The 19,856-nt window shown below is 43.3% G+C and overlaps 2 protein-coding genes across 3 annotated transcripts; both read right to left on the reverse strand.

Moving 5' to 3' along the window:
- Positions 1-1,136: 1,136 nt before the first annotated feature.
- glod5 (glyoxalase domain containing 5) lies at positions 1,137-6,817 on the reverse strand. Of its 2 annotated transcripts, none has more exons than XM_035408141.1 (4): positions 6,467-6,817; positions 5,078-5,233; positions 4,475-4,630; positions 1,137-2,785 (listed from the first exon to the last, which is right to left on the reverse strand). In XM_035408141.1, the coding sequence occupies exons 1-4, from the start codon at positions 6,470-6,472 to the stop codon at positions 2,642-2,644; spliced, it is 462 nt and encodes a 153-aa protein (XP_035264032.1). In that variant the 5' UTR covers positions 6,473-6,817; the 3' UTR covers positions 1,137-2,641. The 2 variants fall into 2 exon arrangements, with proteins under 2 accessions (XP_035264032.1, XP_035264031.1); XM_035408140.1 differs by having other exon boundaries at positions 6,480-6,790.
- A 2,066-nt stretch (positions 6,818-8,883) lies between these two features.
- Positions 8,884-16,804, reverse strand: rlim (ring finger protein, LIM domain interacting). The gene is made up of 4 exons (XM_035408139.1): positions 16,668-16,804; positions 15,158-15,368; positions 13,080-13,178; positions 8,884-12,666 (listed from the first exon to the last, which is right to left on the reverse strand). Exons 2-4 carry the CDS (start codon positions 15,324-15,326, stop codon positions 10,805-10,807), a joined length of 2,130 nt encoding a protein of 709 aa, XP_035264030.1. The 5' UTR covers positions 15,327-15,368; positions 16,668-16,804; the 3' UTR covers positions 8,884-10,804.
- Between the last annotated feature and the right edge of the window lie 3,052 nt (positions 16,805-19,856).

Below are 19,856 nucleotides of genomic sequence, written 5' to 3' on the forward strand. Positions count from 1 at the left end.
ATGATTTTAGAAAACTGAGTGAGATTTCTAAATTTGATGCCGTTCCAATACCATGTGTGGATAAATTTCTGGACTGCCTATGGAATGCTAAAATTATTAGCACCTTGGATTTCTCCCTACAGGAAGAAGACTGCTTTTCCGACCCCCGGTGGACTATACCACCTTGTCTTTTTGTAGTGTCATCTCTAAATACATATATAATTAAAGTCTGCGGTACAAACCTAAACGACTGGCATTGTAGGAGAATGGCCTAAAGTACTTTGATTTAGGGCACCATGGATTTCTTGTCACAACCAAGAACTTGGCAGGCCTGCAGGGCCGTCCTGTTTTAGATCATTCAACCATCCAACAACTTCATTACTTAAAAGATGTTGTTTAATAAAGCTGAAAGGAGGACAAACCAGTCTTCCTGAAAATATTTGCTGAGTTCAGAGATGTTCTGTAGGCTGAACAATTTCAAATATCATTAAATAGCAGAATTGTTGCCTTGTTGCCTTCAAGTCTCCCACCAGCTCCCATTACCTCCTCAGACCACTTTCTGCAAAGTCAGGCCCTTCTCATCTTATCGTTTAAAACAGCACACATCTCTCCGCTTTCACAATGTTTCTACAACAGCACAATGCAAACATCTAGATATACTTTCCAAAAGCACTTTCTTTAAAACGGGGCGACATAGCTCAGGAGGTAAGACCGATTGTCTGGCAGTCGGAGGGTTGCCGGTTCAAACCCCGCCCTGGGCGTGTCAAAGTGTCCTTGAGCAAGACACCTAACCCCTAACTGCTCTGGCGAATGAGAGGCATCAATTGTAAAGCGCTTTGGATAAAAGCGCTATATAAATGCAGTCCATTTACCATTACCATTTACCAAAATACTTCAAATTGGCAAGCGGTGGTGTCAAATGTAAAAAAAAAATAATAATTGTTAAATATTTTTTTAATACAGTATACGTGATACAAATTTCCACTTTATAACAAGGAAGCACTGTCAGTTTACTGTAGGGCCATACAGTACCAATTAATCAATATTGTTAAATGCTCAAGAATGACATACACCCAAAGAAAAAATCAAGAAACTGGCTCTGACATTTAACCAGAGTGCTGTAGCACACCAAAGACAAATCACTACAAACACGAAAGTGCAATCAAATTATCATTTTAATAGACATATTATAAAGAACCAAAGAAAACAAAGAGTACTTCAGTAAGCACTTATTCTGTTAAGATTTTGAGTGAGATTTCCTGCTGAAGGATTTGATATGGATCATCTTAGACCTTGTTTCTGACATGATTAGCAAGTAAGTTAAAATGTTTTCCCCAATCACTAGTGATGGAACCCTAGCTTACAGTACTGATTGTACCATTACAAAGGTACTGTATAGGGATCATTGCTAAGCCACTGTGTAGACATGTTTATTTAAGAGTATAATGGAAACTTTAACAGTAATTAAAAGGAAACTATACTATAGCGGTGCAAGGGAACACAGTAAAATAGTAAAATAACATCCCCAATGCTCAAAAGGATTATATAGTATAGGAAATTTCATCAGATAGCTAGCTGTCGAACTTGATTTGAGACACTGGAAATTTGACAGAAGGCTACATGACAAACTGTGCTGCCATATATCTTGCTTACCTAGATAGCAACCAATCACGACAGCGAATGTTAGTCACTACTCAGTTTCATCTGTCCAACAGTTTCAGATCCCACTCCGGATGTGGTGGTGGTGGTTTCAGTCACTGGGATTGATTATTACCTGCTCATATATGTACAGCAGAATCTATGTAAATGTACACGATCTGTCTATTAAAAGCAAACTTGTGAATTTGGTCCTACTGTCATCCAACAGTTTTTTTAATATAAAATTTTATATAAAAGGAAAATATTTTAATCTCCGCATGAATAAATAGATCTTTTTCATGCAATGTGAACACTTCTGGAAGTAAAAAAAGTGACTGCGCTAGGTCTTTACAATCATACATGACACATAAAAGTGCTGTAAAGTTTTCCATCATCTACACTGAGCCCTGGATGAAGATTTAGTAACAGTTAGTTACAGTTCAAATGTAGCCCACTTTTAAAAAGTCAACACAAGGCTCATTAAAGCCTGGGTGGTGGTCAGTTTGGTTTTCCAGTAAAGCAGCAAGTTTTTCAGGTGAGGAAAAATTTGAGGACATTTGCACATGCCAAGATTAGCAGCTAGGTATTACGTGTGTGTTTGGGGGGGGGGGGGGGGTGGGGGGGTGGGGTTGGTGTAATGACATATTGACGTAATCTGCTGATTTTATCAGGACAAGCGTAGGACAGCTGATTGTTTTGGGGGCCGCATATGATTTCTGAATACATCACTGATTCTGAGAATAGGTCAAATGGGTGCGTTCACCAGTAATCTCAAATTTCCCGAGTCAAACCAGGACACAGCCATAGTAGCCTACTCAGAAACGACAATACAAACATTTTCTTGCTTCTCCTTCTATGCTGAACCACATACTTATGGTAATTAGGCTTAATTTCTTACTCTTTACTGTATATTTTTATAAGCAAAATTAGCATTTTACACTACATGACCTCTCAGGCTGCCTCATGATCTGAAATGAAGAGTTCATGGACAAGTAGCATCTGCATCTCTGGAAAGGTATAAAGTCTACAAGCCCCCCTGGCCCAAGGGCTGGTTGTAATTGGAGACTTCGATCAGGTTGTCATCGGGATCACGAAAATACAGAGAAGTGATGGAACCCTCCGCCCCAGTCCTCTCCACGGGCCCTTCCTCCACCACCACCCCACATGCCTGTGCACACACACACACACACAAACAGGACAGCACTGTCACATACAAAATAATGTCATGAAAATCTGAATGCCACCACTACATATTCTATTCAATCAAAATCTGCATTTTAAGTCATATTATAAATGTAGCACCAAAAATACTACTATTTAAGCACTTGTTATTCTCATTGAATTAGTTTTTATCCTCAAAGCAAAAATGTTCTTACGCTGCTCATTATTGGAGAATGTTTTATTGGTCTTTGAAGACAAAGGCTTTTTCACCAGTCACCAGCATGTTATACAAATATGGTAATACATCTACAAGTACTGGCTGAACTAGAGAGACTGTAAGGGCATCATGACATGTTGTGTAAGTGGCTGTGCAGGTATGAGGCAGAGTAATGTGGAGCTGCTGGGTGGCTCATTCGGTTAATGTGCTGTGTTGCATGGATGAGCCCCAACGGCTTGATGACAAACTGACTGAGTTGCAGAGATGTTCCTATCACTGGAAATGCTTTGGCGATCACCTACACACGATGGTCATTTTTCATTACTTGACTGGATGGCCACCTCAGACAGGTTTCACTGGAGTTTGTCATAGATTATTCAATATAGGCTAATAATAACTGTTCTATTCCTCAGTGCACCTATTTAAATTTACCAATACTGTGAGAGTGTTTCAGTCAAAAAAGATAAATGTCTCAATGTGTCATTATGATTGTCATGTAGTTATTTGCCCGTAGTTATTTTTTACAGTTTGAAAACAAATTCAGCATCGATTACTCTGTTCAACATGGTTTGCATTTCAATGATCTGTCTGTGAAAAAAAAACTGTATTTTTCCACTGCTGGTCTTTAATCGTTAGAACATTTGGATGTTTGTTTGAAAGGTGTAAGTGAAGAGTTAAGAGGCCTGTACCACAATGCCATCTGTCCGTTTTTGTGCAGACACATTTCAGTTAAAGGACTGATGAGCTAATCACACGTGGCCTAATTTTAGGTTCTAAATTGAATCTGGGTCACCATTCTGACACTGTCTAAATGAAAGCAGAGTCACCTTAAACTAGAGTGAAAAACAGGTATGTTTTCTCATGTGATTTATTTACTGTGGATGATTTGGGGTGTGGTGCCATTTCCTCTTTTCTCTTTCGCAGTAAAAAAAAAAAAAACCCTAGATACACTTTGTCTCAAGCAGAGGCTGCAGACTGCAAGATTCCAAATATTCCGATCCAGGTGCTTTTTTTGATTAAATGGTAAATGGTGAATGGACTGCATTTATATAGCGCTTTTATCCAAAGCGCTTTACAATTGATGCCTCTCATTCGCCAGAGCAGTTAGGGGTTAGGGGTTAGGTGTCTTGCTCAAGGACACTTCGACACGCCCAGGGCGGGGTTTGAACCGGCAACCCTCCGACTGCCAGACAATCGGTCTTACCTCCTGAGCTATGTCGCCCCTCTTTATTATGTCACTTTCAGAGGCAAAATACAAGAGTAGCGTTTAGACTTTGGAGAATTTGGAATTTTCTTTTTTTACCCAACAGATTGAATTTGAATGATTAAAGTGATAGGTAAACAGTGAGCCAAACCCACACACTGTCAGCTTGATGACTTTTCCCCCAGCGTGAGGAAGGGAGGAAGAGAGCGTGCTCCTTAGAGGAACAGTGATGGCGAATGAGGAGAGAGAAGTGAGGTGATGTGGAGTCATCTCACCTGGAGGTGCTCAGCCACTTTCAGCAGGGGCGTGTCTGTGATAAGACAAAGGTCAGCAGAGCCCGGGGTTGGTCGCTGGGCTTTTGGCTCAAACTCCTGGCCTAACTGGTGCAGGTTGAACTTCTGCTGTCCGAATCCCAAAGCTTTGCGGTTACCCTGGGACACCAAGGGAGAGAGATTTGTTCAGGGGCCTTAAAATCTCAAATTAAAATATAAAATGTTGAACTATTAAACCATGAAATCATTTTACAAAAATCGTCAGTGGACAGTGGGCATGTTTTCTGTAGCAATGGTGTCATAGAGCAATGGTGCATCCAATACTAGTACAATGTTGCCACCTGGTGGACATTAAGTAGTCTGCAAGTTACACTACAGAATTTGTTTCCACTTAATACAACAGAATGGAAACAAAGAATGTGAAGTTAAATGTTTCAGTTAATGTCATGCCAGTCTAAACTGTACTGAAAGTATGAAAATAGGAATAACTGGTAGTATAGATAATTTATACAATGTAAGCTACACCCATTATGAGCGCTGCAGGCATGACGTATCCTTGCAACTCCCCTCTTAGCTTTCTTTGACAAAGCCCCGCCTCCTTGGCACCTTAAAAGTAACAATCTCCATCCCCAGGACTTTGGAGTAGAAGGCAAGGGTGTCTGGAACACTCTTTACTGTCAGAACCAGGTGGTCCAGCTTACTGATCCGGACCGGGCAGGAGCTATGGAGCCGGGGTCCCATGAGCCCTGCATATACCTGAGGCTAGGACAGAAAAAAACACAGTAAAATTCTCTATTAATAAGTCACACATTGAAAAATATTAAGAAAATACCAGGGTGTCACATCATTATGCAGCAGTTGACAAAAATGGTCAAAATTTATATTTAGTTTGCACATATAAAGTGGTGGAGATGCCAAAGACTGCTAAATTAGGTACTGCAGTGAACAGGAGACTGAGAAGCAAATACATGGATGTGAGAGCAAAATATGTACATGGTTTATGTGCGTGTGTGTGCGCGAGCGAGTGTGTGCATGTGTGTGTGTTGAGGGGTTTAATTGACATATTGATGTCTGGATTTAACGTCTCCAGTTCAGCTTCTACCTTGAGATGCGGGGTGACCTATTGGGATGAAGGGGGGTCAATGCTCCTGCTCTCAGTCCCTGCCTGCATCTTCTCTGGCAGACCTGCCATGCCTTGTGCTTACCAAGGCACATGGTAAGACAGCAGACTTACCATGTGCCTTTGGTAACAGTAGTTTTTCAGAATAGTGGTTTTTGTCAGGCAGTAACACCAGTGGCATGACAGCAGGGGATGCTATTCCTCCAGCTTATATTATTTATAATATCTAGTTGGTATTTTAGTTTTATGTTATCAACTTCATAAATGTAATAGTGGTGTATATATTATTACATTTAAAACGGGTTAAAAATATTTTTTAACTCAAAATATGTCCTTAAACTCCCATACATGACTGGAGGGACGAGAAAAATTACTGCACTTAGAATTACATATATTTGATTAAAAAAACAAATATTGCCCAATGCATTGATCAAATAAGTTTAATTGTTCAAATAACACCATCCATTATTCATATATATATATATATATATATATATATATATATATATATATATATATATATATATATATATATAGGGAACCATCTGTCTCGATATCCAAGTTGCAATAGCTTTTACATGATATATTACGGTAATTCTTTATCGTCGGTTGAAATCATAGGTTGAAAGTCATTCTCGTGTTCTTCCGCGTTACCTCAATTTATTTCAAGTTTATAATAGACTTTGTGTTATTTTGATTAAATATACGTAGTTTTTGGCTATATTTCAGCAAAGACTAATCAACTGATTCGTATGGATTTGTAATATCTACCTATATTTTAAGCAACGCATGCAGGTAACATCACTCCTTCGAAGTTGGTCTGGTGTGCTACCTGAACATATACATTTTTACATTTACATTTTCGGTAACGTTACCTTCATACGTTACCTTATTAAACACTCCACGCCATCGAGCACCAAAACTCCCCAATCTCCCAAATACCATTGTCACCATTGAGACGAGAAGGAAATACAGTGGTGTTTTCTCAGACAAACTTGCGGAGTTTCTGAATACGGAATTCTCAGGAAATACCGTAATTCTTAAAATACGCTTTCCATGAAGGAAAACAAACCAAACAAGTATGATCGCAGGATGTCGGCGGGGGCGGGTCCGAATGTCGATGGGTGTGATTCGGCATAAAAGCACCCAGGATGTGATGCCTGGAACGTAAAACGGCTTCATGATTTGCGAAAAGCAAAATCCCATTATTTTCAGGACAATCGGTATCAGTCAGTGCCTGAATCATCGCATAGATACAGATTACATTTTTTTGTTTTACTGATTGTGCCCCAAAGCCTAAAATGTCATGCCAGAGGTGGCAATTTGAATACATGTTCGACAAGCTCGAGGAGCAAATGAAGAGCATTAGCCCACGACAGTAGCGTTTTACAGAATATTTTAACGAAGATTATTGCCTTTTGATAATCTGAGGGATTTTGACTATGAATGGGTATTAAAGCAACAATTATGTACACAGAATATGCGATTTGGGTGTATAATCGTAATGGTAAAAAATAGCCGACTAAGATGCTGGAAACGCCGATGTTATTAGGCTGGTGCCCTGCTACGTAATTGCATTAGACTACTTGAAACCATAATAGTGGTACAAAGCAGAAAATATTTTTTCTACAGGAAGCACACAGTTAATACAAATAAAATACGGGTACAAACTCTTTTTGCGGCAGCAAAGCACTACCCATCTCAGTAGGAGACACACCTGTACTTCGTAAGCGTGCCATTAGTAACTATGACAACTAGCAAACCCTGTAGTTTGCGTGCAGGAGGGTTAAAACCGTGCACTGGCAATTCTGGCAGTCTACAATAGCATTAATTAAATCTGGGCTCTGCAAATTTGACATTTTATGCAATGAAAGAGTCCAGCTTATGTCATTGTTCACTGAACACTACAAATGAGTTTGTGTCTGCGGCCCAAGCGTGTACGGGTAGTTTGAATTAGAAAGGTGCTCACTGCACACATTATGTAGGGTGCTGCTAGGGGACATTCAGGGCCTCATTGACAGCAAAATAAATTAAATTAAATTAATCTGATAGAAGCCAAGAAAGTCTATCACCTCACTTCCCTATCTAGTGCCCAAGTTCTTATGACAGCATAAAATATAAGTTTGAAAAAGCAGTATTTTTGAAGTTTACCCTAAGAAGAAGCCAGACAGGGTAGCAACAGGAAAGGTACACTTAAGTCATTTTTGAGAAATACCTGTATCAGGCCAATTACTTCCTGTCAGAATGTAGATTATATATTCCCCCATAACGATCAGAGGAAAGACTAAAAATAACAGTAATTTCTGAAACAGAACGTACAGTCCTGAAAATAAAATGAACTGCAATGTGCTCTGGCACACTGGGAGAGGTTTTTCATGTCTGAAAACTGCTTGGCAACTGGAGAGGGTTAGGTAGACAGAGCTGAAATTCAATGACTATTGATGCAAGGTTTAGCACTTTTCTTCAGTGGACTTTGCTGTGGTTCTTGAAATGTTATAGTCAAGAAAATCAAATCGACTCAAAACACTTAAAAACAAATGGACCCCTGAGTAACTAATTCAATAAAGGCACCTGCAACAATTGCATGCTGGGCCATGTAGTCTTTGGTTCAAGCCTCCCCAATGGCCAACTAGTCAGTCACACTGGGGCAAGGTGAGTTTGAAGTGATCTCTCAATTTCTGCACATGTTGCTGATTGGTCCAGGCGGGGCCAATTGTAGTACGGCTTCCTATATCAACATCACTACACAGGTCCTAGGAAGTTAAGAGCTTACCCTGCTTGAGAACTGGGAAGAAACAAAGTACAAGCAAGATGTAAAAACTGACATGAATGCTTATAGTTGTGAATAAATGCTATAAACTCCATGCTCTTATGCATATGTCCATCCTCTAGAAACACAACTACTATACAAGCTGAAAACATCTTTTTTTGCTTTAAACAGCACAAATGCCTCCATGCCTACCACTGTAAAGCTGGCTGGTAATTTTTGTAATCCAAACAAATATCCTGCATTGCACACAACTATCCGGACCAACTAAACTGGTACCACTATTGATTAGGGTGGGCTCCAGTTGGCCACGGGGACCTGCTGCAACTCCCGACTAGCATCAGGGGGAGATGTGCATTGCCTGTGATTCAGGCTCTAATTGCAGTACTGTGGGGCCTACAGTCACTGCCTCACTGGTCCATGCATCAGTGAAGTAAATTACAAATTGGGGGAAAAGGAAAATAAAAATAAAATAAAAATAAATAAATAAATATAAAAGAAAAATAAATTTTCAAACAATGTGTGTCAACAACAAACTCGATCTTTACTTTCAGAGAAGGAAATGTGACCTTTGTACACAGGTACACAAAATAATATTGAGAAGATGTGAAGAAATTTCAGATACCCTCTTATTTAATTTGCCTAAATAACTGCATCAATCCACAGAGTAATACAACAGTGCTTTTAGAACAAACATAACCTCTAGAAAACAAGTCTGAAAGGGAACAGGGCTTAAGGGAGTGGATACTCCATCTGTACAAAGATTTAGAAGAAATAAAAGTATATAATAACCTTGCATTTATTTCCTCCCCCAACTATCACACTCACATTTAAGAGGCAGAAAATACTTTTCCCTGTACGCACTTAAAAATGCAACCTGGGTAGTCAGACTTGGGAGCAAATGCACATTACCACCTTCAGATAACGTGCACATGATCTCCCGGCAACACATTGTGCGTGCTTTTACACTTCTCATTCGGCTATATTCCTCACCAAATCAGGTTATACCAGATTCAATTCCGTCTCAGGGAAAATTCAGACACAGAAATTCAAGGACAAATAATATATGAAATCACAACTTCCCTTCTGAGGAATGAACACGTACTGCAACTGTAATGGGGCATGAGGTGATGGTAATGAGAATGCTGTGTTTGTACAAACACATTTTTTAAAAGCACAATTCAAACAATCAACCAAAAAAATGGAGGTTTGTGTATCCATTAATTGTTTCATGGTTTACCATAGACACCTCGATGTTCTTATCTCATCTAGAAACATGTGCATCATGTTCTCTTAATCGTCAATATTTACTTTGCAGTTACTTTTCTAATATTCAAAACAGAAAAGGTGCAGTATTATCTGACAATAAAAATTCTGATGAGAAAACTAGTAGCAACAGTATACAGTGAAGAGGTAGGCCAGTGAATTGACAGCGGCTTAGATCAGGCAGTACCCCAGTATAACATCAGTCTGCCTCAAAGAGAATTTGTATTGAGTGATGTGAAGTGAAAAAGGTTCACCTTTTTCTGGAAGTGGGCGATTTCCATCTTCAGCCTGGAAAACTAGCTACTGCCTACACTGTAATGTATTGCTCATTGAAGAACTTACCTTCGTAATGGGAGTCTGTGCACCGAATAAAACTGAAAATGTGCATAGTTACATTTAGTTGTCACTGAAACTATGATTAGTTCTTTATTGTCAATTTAAGATACTGTTAAGACACCATTCAAATTACAATGTCAAAATGTGGGGAAAGGAATCTTCACAGGTGGACAAATTCAAAGCCTTAATTCTAAGTTACATCAGAAAGTTCACTGCATTCACACTCAAATGCATTTGACCCCAAGTCTTAAGTTAATTACAACTCCGAACACTGGTGAGGTTACGATGACGTCATTTCGAAAGAGGCGCGCATACCTCGGCTTAATCGCACCCCCCACCCCCCACTCACCCCGGTGCCAGTCAAAATTCAGCCGGGCTTCTGGCGTCTGACAGCACCAGACGCACAAGAGTTTGCTTCGCCCTTTAATGCCGTACTTACGTTTGCCAAAAGTCATCAATCGACCAATGAGGGTAGTTAATATCTCATCCGGGTTTGGGGGGTTGGCGTTAGTCTCCCACCCCACTGCCCCATCCCCACCAGCATCAAGGGCACGCTTCACACCTCTCTCCACAGAACTGCGGACAGTTTCATGCCCTCCGCTAACATAGAGGAAACGCTCGTTCCCCTACAGGTCCTTTGTAGCCAGTCTTTCTGCCACTTCCTACTGGCCCTTATAAAACCAATTTCGATGGCTTTTAAACAGTATGCAAATCAACTGGGTAACGTCTCAAGGTATTGAATGAGACTCTATGACAAAACCAAGAGGGGAAAAAAAAAAAAAAAAACTAAAGGCATGAGAAGCTGGGTAAGGCCGGCCTCCCCCCCCTAGCCCGAGGCTGGCAGCTAGACCACGCTCTCGCGGTTGGCGGGCACCAGGACGGCCCTGCGGCAGATGGGGCAGGTGGAGTTCTCGGAGAGCCAGCGGTCGATGCAGTGCACGTGGTACTCGTGGGAGCAGGGCAGCTTGCGCAGCTTGTTGCCCTGCGCGTACTCCGTGATGCACACGCTGCAGGTCTTCAGGGCGTCGTTCTCGCCGAAGTTGCGGGTGGAGAGGTTGTCGATCTGTTCTTTGGTGAGGCCCCGCGGCTGGTCGTCCTCGTCGTCGTTGAGCAGGAAGAAGTGCGCCAGCCGGAGGAAGGGCAGGGAGCCCGGCTCCTCCAGGCTGATGGGGCCCCGGGGCCCCACCCGGGCCTCCCTGCCGGCCCCGGCGGCGGGCGCCGCGCCCTCCGCGCCCCTCTCATCTGTCCGGGGCTCGGCGGCGTCCACGCCGGCGGAGGAGGCGGGGGCGGGGGCGGAGGCGGCAGCAGCGGCGGCGGCGGCGGCGGCCACATCGGGGCTGTGAAGTGCTTCCCCCTGCTCCGGCGGGGGGTTGGGCCCCCGGGTGGAGTCGGAGGAGTCCGAGTCGGAGTCCATGAAGTAGCTGAGCTCGCCGAAGCCCGTCATGATCTGCCGGATCATGGACTGCAGGGCCATGGAGGTGGCCTCGCTCAGCCCGGCGTCCGAGATGCGGCGTATGGGGATGCGGATGGTGCTGACGTAGGTGCGCACGCCGGCCCGCTCCGAGCGGGAGAAGGTCCGGCGGAAGCCGCCGCGCTCGCTCTCGTACAGGAAGGTGTTGTTGGAGGTCTGGGAGCGGGAGCGGGTGCGGCTGGCGATGCTGTCCCTCTGCCGGTACTCCCCCGGCCGCACCCGCCGCACCTGCAGGTCCAGCATGATGGTGGGAGGGCGTCGGCCGGCGGCGCCGCCTCCCCCGGCCTGGGGCTCCGCCTCCTGGGGGGCCGCGGGAGGGTCAGTCGCCGCCGCCGCCGCTGCCGCCGTCGTCGCCGCCCCCGCCCCGCCCGGCTGGGCGTCGTGCTCGGCGGTGCTCTGGCGGGACAGGACGTGCTGCCGAGTCCTGGAGCTGCCCTCCACCACGGCCTCGGGGAGGGGCTCCGGGTCCGGGGCCAGCGGGGAGCGGCTCCTCTCACTGCGGGCCCTGGTCCTGCGCTGCTCCGGGCTGCGGCTCCGGGCCCTCCTCTGGCCTCTGCGCGGCAGCGGCGGCGGCTCCTCGGCCCTGGGCCTGGGGGGAGGCGGCGCCGGGACCTGATGGCTAAAGGACTGGGTGATGGGGGATCTAGGAGGCGGGTCCTCGACCCTGGGGGGAGGCGGGGCCTGGACCGGGAGGCTAAAGGAATGGGTCACTGGGGGCCTGCGAGGCTCGGTCGGATCGTCCGCCGCGGGAGTGGGCGGGACCTGCACCCGATAACTAAAGGCCTGAGTCACAGGGAGTCCCCTGGGCCTGGGGGCGGGCACCGCTTGGACCTGATGGCTAAAGGGCTGGTCCACGGGCGCAGTCTCAGATCTGGAGAGTTCCGGCTCGGGTTCCACTATGACGGCCAGCTCCTCCACAACTGGCTCCTCTACCACCTCCGAGGTCTCCATGGGAATTTCTGGTTCCGCCCCCAGACTCACCGGCTCCTCCCCTTCCCCCTCCCCTTCCGCCTGCTCCCCCTCCTCGCTCCTCGCCTGCTGCTCGGCAATGTTGCGGTTGACATTGATCTCCAGGCTGAAGCGGAAGTCGCCGCTGCTGGGGTTGGTCCTGCTCACCGCTCGCCACGACTGGTTCCCTCGGTGGCCACTCCTAGTTGTGTTGCCTGTTCGTCTCACAGTGTTCAGCCAATCCAGAAGGGAGTCCCCATTAGAACCCTCCTCTTGGCCCTCTGGTCCTATTGGGGGGGGGGAAAATACTGCAATTTACGGGTGTGTTTTCAGTCAGCGGTGTAACACAGATGGTGACTCGGCTCTCCTGATTGCAGGGGGGAGCTCATTCCCCCTGAGGGGGTCAGAACAGAGACAGTTGTGAAAAGGGGGGGGGGGGGGGCTGATAGTGGAGGAGACAGTGAGGAGACCAATACATGTGGAGAGGAGTGGTTTAGCAGGAGTGTTAGGTTTGAGAATAGACAGAAGGTAAGAGTGTGTCATTCCTCCATAGGCTAGGATTAGAGTTTTGAATTTTATTGGGAAAAATGGGGAGAGTCATGATGTGTGATTATACATGAGGTGAGCGGCAGCATTCTGTACAGATTAAATGCTGACTTAAGTCTTAACCAGGGCTTTCTTAAGTGCGACGCTGACGTACCACTAGCCTCTTCGCTCCTGATTTCGCTGGGGTTCGACTGTTCTGGCCCATCTTTGATTTGCTGAAGGCGACTCAACAGCTCCTCTTCAGTTATCTCACCTGAGGGAGAACACACTGTTAGCGGCAGCACCAACTCCACACAGTCCCACTTTCTTTAGCAGCGAGAGCTAATTTCCCCACTGCAGCCCAATACAGCCTTTGGTGTGACAATTGCTACAAAAAAGGAACAAGAGTGTGAAGAAGGAACACAACCTGGCACATATTCTCCAAACACAAAAAAATCAAGTGGTTCCTCAGATTACCTTCCAAGAACCAGAAATAACCACATTTAAAAAGCTTTTTTTCAGGTGGAATTCCATGTGTTGGACATACATTGCAAGAGATATGCCACCTCTAGAAAGAGGGGGTTGGGGAAAATAATTATCCAGCTCTCAACTCTGAATACATGCACCAACGACAGTGTCCTTTTTGAATGAACGAACAAAAAAAAAATAAAAAATACTATGGTCAGCATATTCCGATCGCTGAAGCTGATGAGGCTCATCTCACATCATAGGAGAATACAGGAAGGCTTGTGCCTGCTACTGCAGTAGATGCCCAGATAGCTGTAATCCTCCATGTAAAACAGCACCAGGACTGAAAGCCACCAGACTTACCAGCACCAGCACAGCCCATTCAATGCCATCTCCTGGCAGGGCACTCGGCCAACGGACGCTCCAAATTTACCTTCCTTTCCACTGTCCTGGGACGGAAAGGATTCGGAGTCTTCAAGGGTTCTTCGGCTTTCTTTTATTTGAGTACACATTCACATCCACACATAACACTCAAATCAGGGGCTTACCTAATTTAAAGAAAAAAAAGCCTAAAGGTAAGTATGACAAGCACTTCATACGACCCTCCCAAAAAATAAAAAATAAAGCTAGGTAAAATTAAAATATACTGCTGTGTGCCATGAAGAGTGACAGTTCCCCACACTGTACAGGCCTGAACGCACCACAGTAATGGCCAGCTTAAAACTCCTCTAAATATCATGGGTTTCCATCATGAGTGCCACTTCTCAGGCAACATTTTTCTGTGCTGGTTCCTTCAACTTGCGAGTATAGATATGTGATTATAAAATGGACATCGAGATAGTGACCAAGAGTGTGATCGACTGCACTTCTTTTGCTGTAGTGCCACCGGTCCCTTGCAGGCGAGTGCAGAAAAAGGTTACATGGTGAAGTCACATTTGATGCAGAAGTCATTTTCTCGCAGTACAGTCTTTCATGGATTCCTCCTCCTTTCTCCACTGCTGAGACATTACCAGTGTGTGTGTGCGCGCGTGTATGCACACACATGAACAGCACCGTTGCAATTTTATCCTAAAACTGTCAAAATAAAGCAGGCCAGAATTTACTGCACTGATAACATTAGCTCTTACCATAACAGAGAGGAATAAGGCAGACACATTTCTCATAATAAACTATGTGCAATGTATTTCAATGTGTCAGCTCTCTTGTTCACATACTATTGGAAAACCTGGAAAAACAAAAATATATTCCATCTACCTACATATCTGAGTTCAGCACATGGTTTGTATCTTTCTGTTGCCCTGGTCAATTCCACTTTGCAAGGACACTCAAAGAAAAGGTACGTTTTCAAATAATAATCAATCTGTCCTGAGAGCTGACAAGAGGCACTTCTAATGCAAGAAAAGAATTTGATTCGATAAAATGTACACAGAGAGAGTAAAAAGAGGCTTTGCCAAGTGCCATGTGAATAATGTCGCCACACTGCCATTCAACTGTTACCAGCCTGTAATATAAAATTTAGGTATACTTTGTGACATTTCATATGAAAGGTGTCTGTGGAACGGGGAACAGTCCACACTATATGGTTTTCCTTCCCCATGTGTGTTTCTGTAGCCTGACCAAAATTGGGGGGGGGGGGGGGCAACTGCACAATGATAAGTATATCCACAGCGGCCATATTTAGGGAAAGCACTTGAAGTATGAGCTTTCTTAATAATCTAATAAGAGCAGTGTCTACATGATGCCGGTTGGTCTGGCATGGAAAATATGAACCCATATGTTTCCTACCAGGAGTGCCGAGAAGATTGTTGTCTCTCATAAGCCGGTAGTCCTCCTCGCTAAGGTTGTTCACAAATTGGTAAAAGGCTTCCTCTCTATCCAGTCGGTCCAACTGCCTCCTGCGCTGGGCGTCCGGCTGCTCGCTGCCACCTTGCTCTGAACTGTCCGAGTTTTCCATGGCCGTTCAGAGAGGGGTCCGGGGGCAACAGGCTAAATCCAGCTGAGGGTCGCAGGAAAGAGAGGGCATTCAGAACGACATGTATCGTCACAAAGGCTGTCATAGGCTGCCAGTAACTGCAAGTAATAGTAACTTAAATGTAAATCCGTTTAGGTTAAAGGGTTTACTAATTAAAACCAAACGTAGTAATTACAGAAAGGTATTAGAATAACTTGTTCCGATTCATTCTGATGTGAAATTGGAATTAATGACAGCATAGCTATTATTCAGCAGGTTTATCAAGCAAGCGACACAGAAAAGCCACCAGGACAAGGTAGCGCTAAACGTTTATATGTGCAATCAATGAGTGAGCGGATCACCTCCTTGCGTCATCCACACTCCATCGTCGGAGAAAAACCAGCTAGCACTAGGCAATATTTGTTGATTATGGAGTCAACTTCATAAATCGGCCATGTTAGCGAGCTAAGTGAAGCTGAAATGTTTACTGGAAAGCACCAAGCTAACGTTAACCATTTACAAACTTTCAATTAGCGGTACTTGTCACTTTGCTAAGTAGCTAGTCAGCCAAACAGTTAACAAGCAAACGACTACCATATCCAATTCAAGTTACAATCCTGCGAAGCTAGACGCTTCGTTAACAAATTAATGTTACCGCACCAGAGCAGAGGACAGACAAAATGGCATCACACAGACAAGCTAACGGTAGGCTACACTGACCCATATAAAAGTACAAAAGTAAATTTATCTTAGCATTGACGATATTAACGTTACTTTCAGGAATACTTCGTAATATCGAGCAGGCAGCTAACATGGTAGTTTGACACCAAGTAAGGATAAATTGACATATTTTATTCTAGACCGCTTTAGGATTACGCTAGCTAGCTAATGCTAACTAGCGACTTGGCAGTGTCGCACTGAAAGCAAGCTAACCTTAGTGAAAATCCATGACCAATGAATACAAAACACGACATTGTTAAATGTAGACGATTCATCCCACCTCAAAACTACAGCTTATGTTACGTGGCTCGTTAACCAGCCGAAATATATTTTTGGAACCATCTAAAATGTCGATTGCCGAACAGAGATAGCGTTCGCTAGCTCCCTAAATGTAAGGCCCCTCAACTTCCGATATCACGTAGCTAGCTGCTAGCTCCATCTAATAACAGCTGCTGGATAGCTAGCTAACTGGCCAGCTATGCTGGCTAAATGAAAAAAAACAAACAAGGAGTTAGCGAGTTAGCCGTTATCTCATTTGCAAAAGGCTTTTTACTTCGTCCGTTAAAAGAAAATTCAGACGAATTCGGACGGAATATCATTTGAGTTAGACCGCATCAAATATACCTGTTTAAATCCGTTGTCAGACGTTGCTGTTTTCTACTTTTGTTGTTTTTCTCTTTTCGGGTTTGGTTTAGCCAGACTACGTATCAGGACGCCATTTTCTTTACTGTGAATCTTCCGGAAACTGGGGGAGTAGGACACGGAAATACAGCATAGACAAATATGTCACGTTTCTTGCGTACGGTGCCCTCGCGTGGTAGGAGGGAAGAAGGGGCACATTCTGCGGCAGCGTTCATCTTGCTACTAAACTACGCAGAATAGACCATTATAAAATTTATAACAGGTCTAGTAATTTCTTTATCTGAACGTTTAAGTTTTCAGATAATAATAATAATAATAATAATAATAATAATAAAAATAAATGCAGCAGCATTATTATTGCTGGATTCTCATTATATTGCAGCTCTGTGTGCTGGTGCCTTACCTCTTTTAGTGCAGCCTAGTCAAAGCTAGGTAGACAGAATTACTATCGACAGGCGAAATAGCACAATACATTTTGTATTACAACTATGTTGATATGTTAATTTCCAATGAACTAAATAAAATATAACACCAGGCATTGTATGAACAGCAAAACAATAAGTAGCAATAGGGTCACACAGAATTTGCAGAAGAGCAATGAAAGTGTGCCATAAAAAGCATATAGGCTCTTCTGTCAACTTTGTCATTTCACTATGTGTGCATACATTTTTATGAGGGAATATTAAACACAAATACTATTCTGCATTGTACATAGGGACATAGACTGCAGCACAACTACTCCATTATTTTAGATTTTTAATAAAACAATTCAAATGTCATTAAAGTGGCTTCTTCTGACTTTCATTGGCACATCTCTGGTCTTCATGTTGACAAATGCCAATAACAGACTCCAAAGGCAATCAAAAGGCTAGAATGAAAGCTAGATACCGAAAGCTCTCTTATATCTGTACTAAGGAAACAATTGAACACACCTGACTGATCAGAAACACCTGTGAAGCCATTTGTCCCAAACATTATGATGCCCTGAAATGGGTGGACTATTTATAAAAGGTGCTGTAATTTCTAAATGATGAAACCAACATATCTAAAAATGGCCTTAAATAAAAGTAAAAGCTGAGAATGAGCACTTCACCACATTCGCATGTGACAGAAATGTTTACAAATCTAGCACAGAGCCAAATCAATAAAATATATATGCATATATACAGATGTTTGGGGAAAACAATATATACAAATGTAAGAATGATTGTAATCATTGTGCTTCAGTAAATATGCAGTTACAAATGCATTATGTGTAAGTTATCTGAACTTCTATACTGTAACTATAAAGCACCCTCAATTTTACAACATTAATTCTGGTGTTGTTCGAATGTACAGGGGGTTTTGGGCAAAAAGTTTTAAAAGATCAAAATAGAATTCAATTACCGCAGATAGTAAAATCCCGCATCAGCATCTGGTGCTGCCCTCGGTGACAGCCATGGTTCGTTGTCAGGGTAAGTCACCACGAACAAAGACACATTTTGCTCGCATCAGTGAAAGTGAAACTGTCTCTTTGATTCTTATTTATGCTTACAACATGACCTTTGGGTCCGCATAGGTCAACACTTCTTGCCAGCTTGACTCTCACTCATGATAGCTCCTAAGTTACCCAGAAAATGTCTTGAGGCAATGCTGGAGTAAGTTTAGCTATTCTCAAGATGGGAAACATCTATGTGTGCGTGTGTGTGTCAGGGGGTGTACACAAAGTGGAAGAGGTGCTATACCATGCAGTCACAGTACAGTACTGTTGTAAAAATAAAGCTCCTCCAGCAAGGATTCCAGCTACAAACCACACATTTGTTAATAGATCGAAGCAGCTCTCCACAGACAGATAAGATGACACAATGTCTTGAATCAGGCACAGGAGGGAATGCCGCTCTCAGCTGTGCCCAGTGTTATCGAAGGGTGGGGGAGAAACAAGTGAATTGAGTCAGCGAGAGAAGGGGAGGGGGGTTGGCTGACATGACTTCCACACCAAGGGATGATATTGTGTTTCCTTGATTAAAACAGTCACATATCATTATTGTCAATTGTCTTTCAATCTACCCAGTCAAATTGCTGCATTTGAACTTGGTTTTGGAGCGGTGCCAGAGGCATTGGGCAGTATGGGAGGAGGGTGGCAGAAAAAGAATATAAAAAGGCAAGGGTAGTGGTGACTTCCTGAAACAAATCCAGTTTATATACCAATCATACACATTAAATTAGCAATGTAGATCGACAAATATTAATTCTGCCTCAGTAATTTGAAAATGCAGGTGCAAGTATAAGTGAACTAGAGTGTTGATAACAATTCCATATAAACAAAAGAAAAATCACAGTATACATCCAATATAGTAACAGTTATAATATTTAGGATACCGTAGTAATAATGTTGAGGTAGACTCAAATGGTTGAAAGTGAAACTTAGCCAGCGTGTATTTGGCTAATATTTGAAATTATTTAGCTTTAACTGGGGGATGTGCCCATGAAACGTTTTTGTTCTTTACTCATTCACTGACTGATAGACTAAGGGAATAGCTCTAGCAATGCAATTGTATAGCTATCTGTAACACCACTAGGGGGCAGAAAAGAAGTCTGTCTGTGCTCAGGTTGTTGTTATGCATCAAGGATGTTTTTGGGAGACATCATTTATTGATTGTAATAGCCCTGTTCAGACAGACAGAGTGAAAAGCCGTTTGCTGCAACTTTAAGCTCCACAGTTAACTTCATTTAAAGAGATATTTTCAGGGTCAGTTAACTTTACCAACAAAATAAACTGAAAGAATAAGAAAAAGAAGGCCAAGACCTTCAAAACTAACACTGTGAATTGGACAAAGGGAGGATTCCTTGGCCAAGTGTACCTTACTTAGTAATTCAAATAGAAATGTAGTATTTGGAGGCAAGTGCACACAGCTACTCCAAATTATAAAACAGAGCAGTCTTCACAATAAAAAGTAGTCGCACTTTCATTCCTCATCACCCAATAGCTCCCCCACCAGCACTGAGATCTTGCTTAGGATATTGGGAATCAATTTAATTCTTTTGCTGAGATGATCTTACAAGCAGTTGAGTATTGTTGCCAGCCTGCTCCAAGGTAGAACTTTATGGCATTTACCAGAGCAAGTTGCTTTTCATGTGAATTGCAGGTTTTTTCCTGCACCAAGTGGGGCAACGGGGGTGTTTCTGGGGGAA

The sequence above is a fragment of the Anguilla anguilla genome, chromosome 3, assembly GCF_013347855.1.
Source record: "Anguilla anguilla isolate fAngAng1 chromosome 3, fAngAng1.pri, whole genome shotgun sequence".
NCBI classification, from domain to species: domain Eukaryota; kingdom Metazoa; phylum Chordata; class Actinopteri; order Anguilliformes; family Anguillidae; genus Anguilla; species Anguilla anguilla.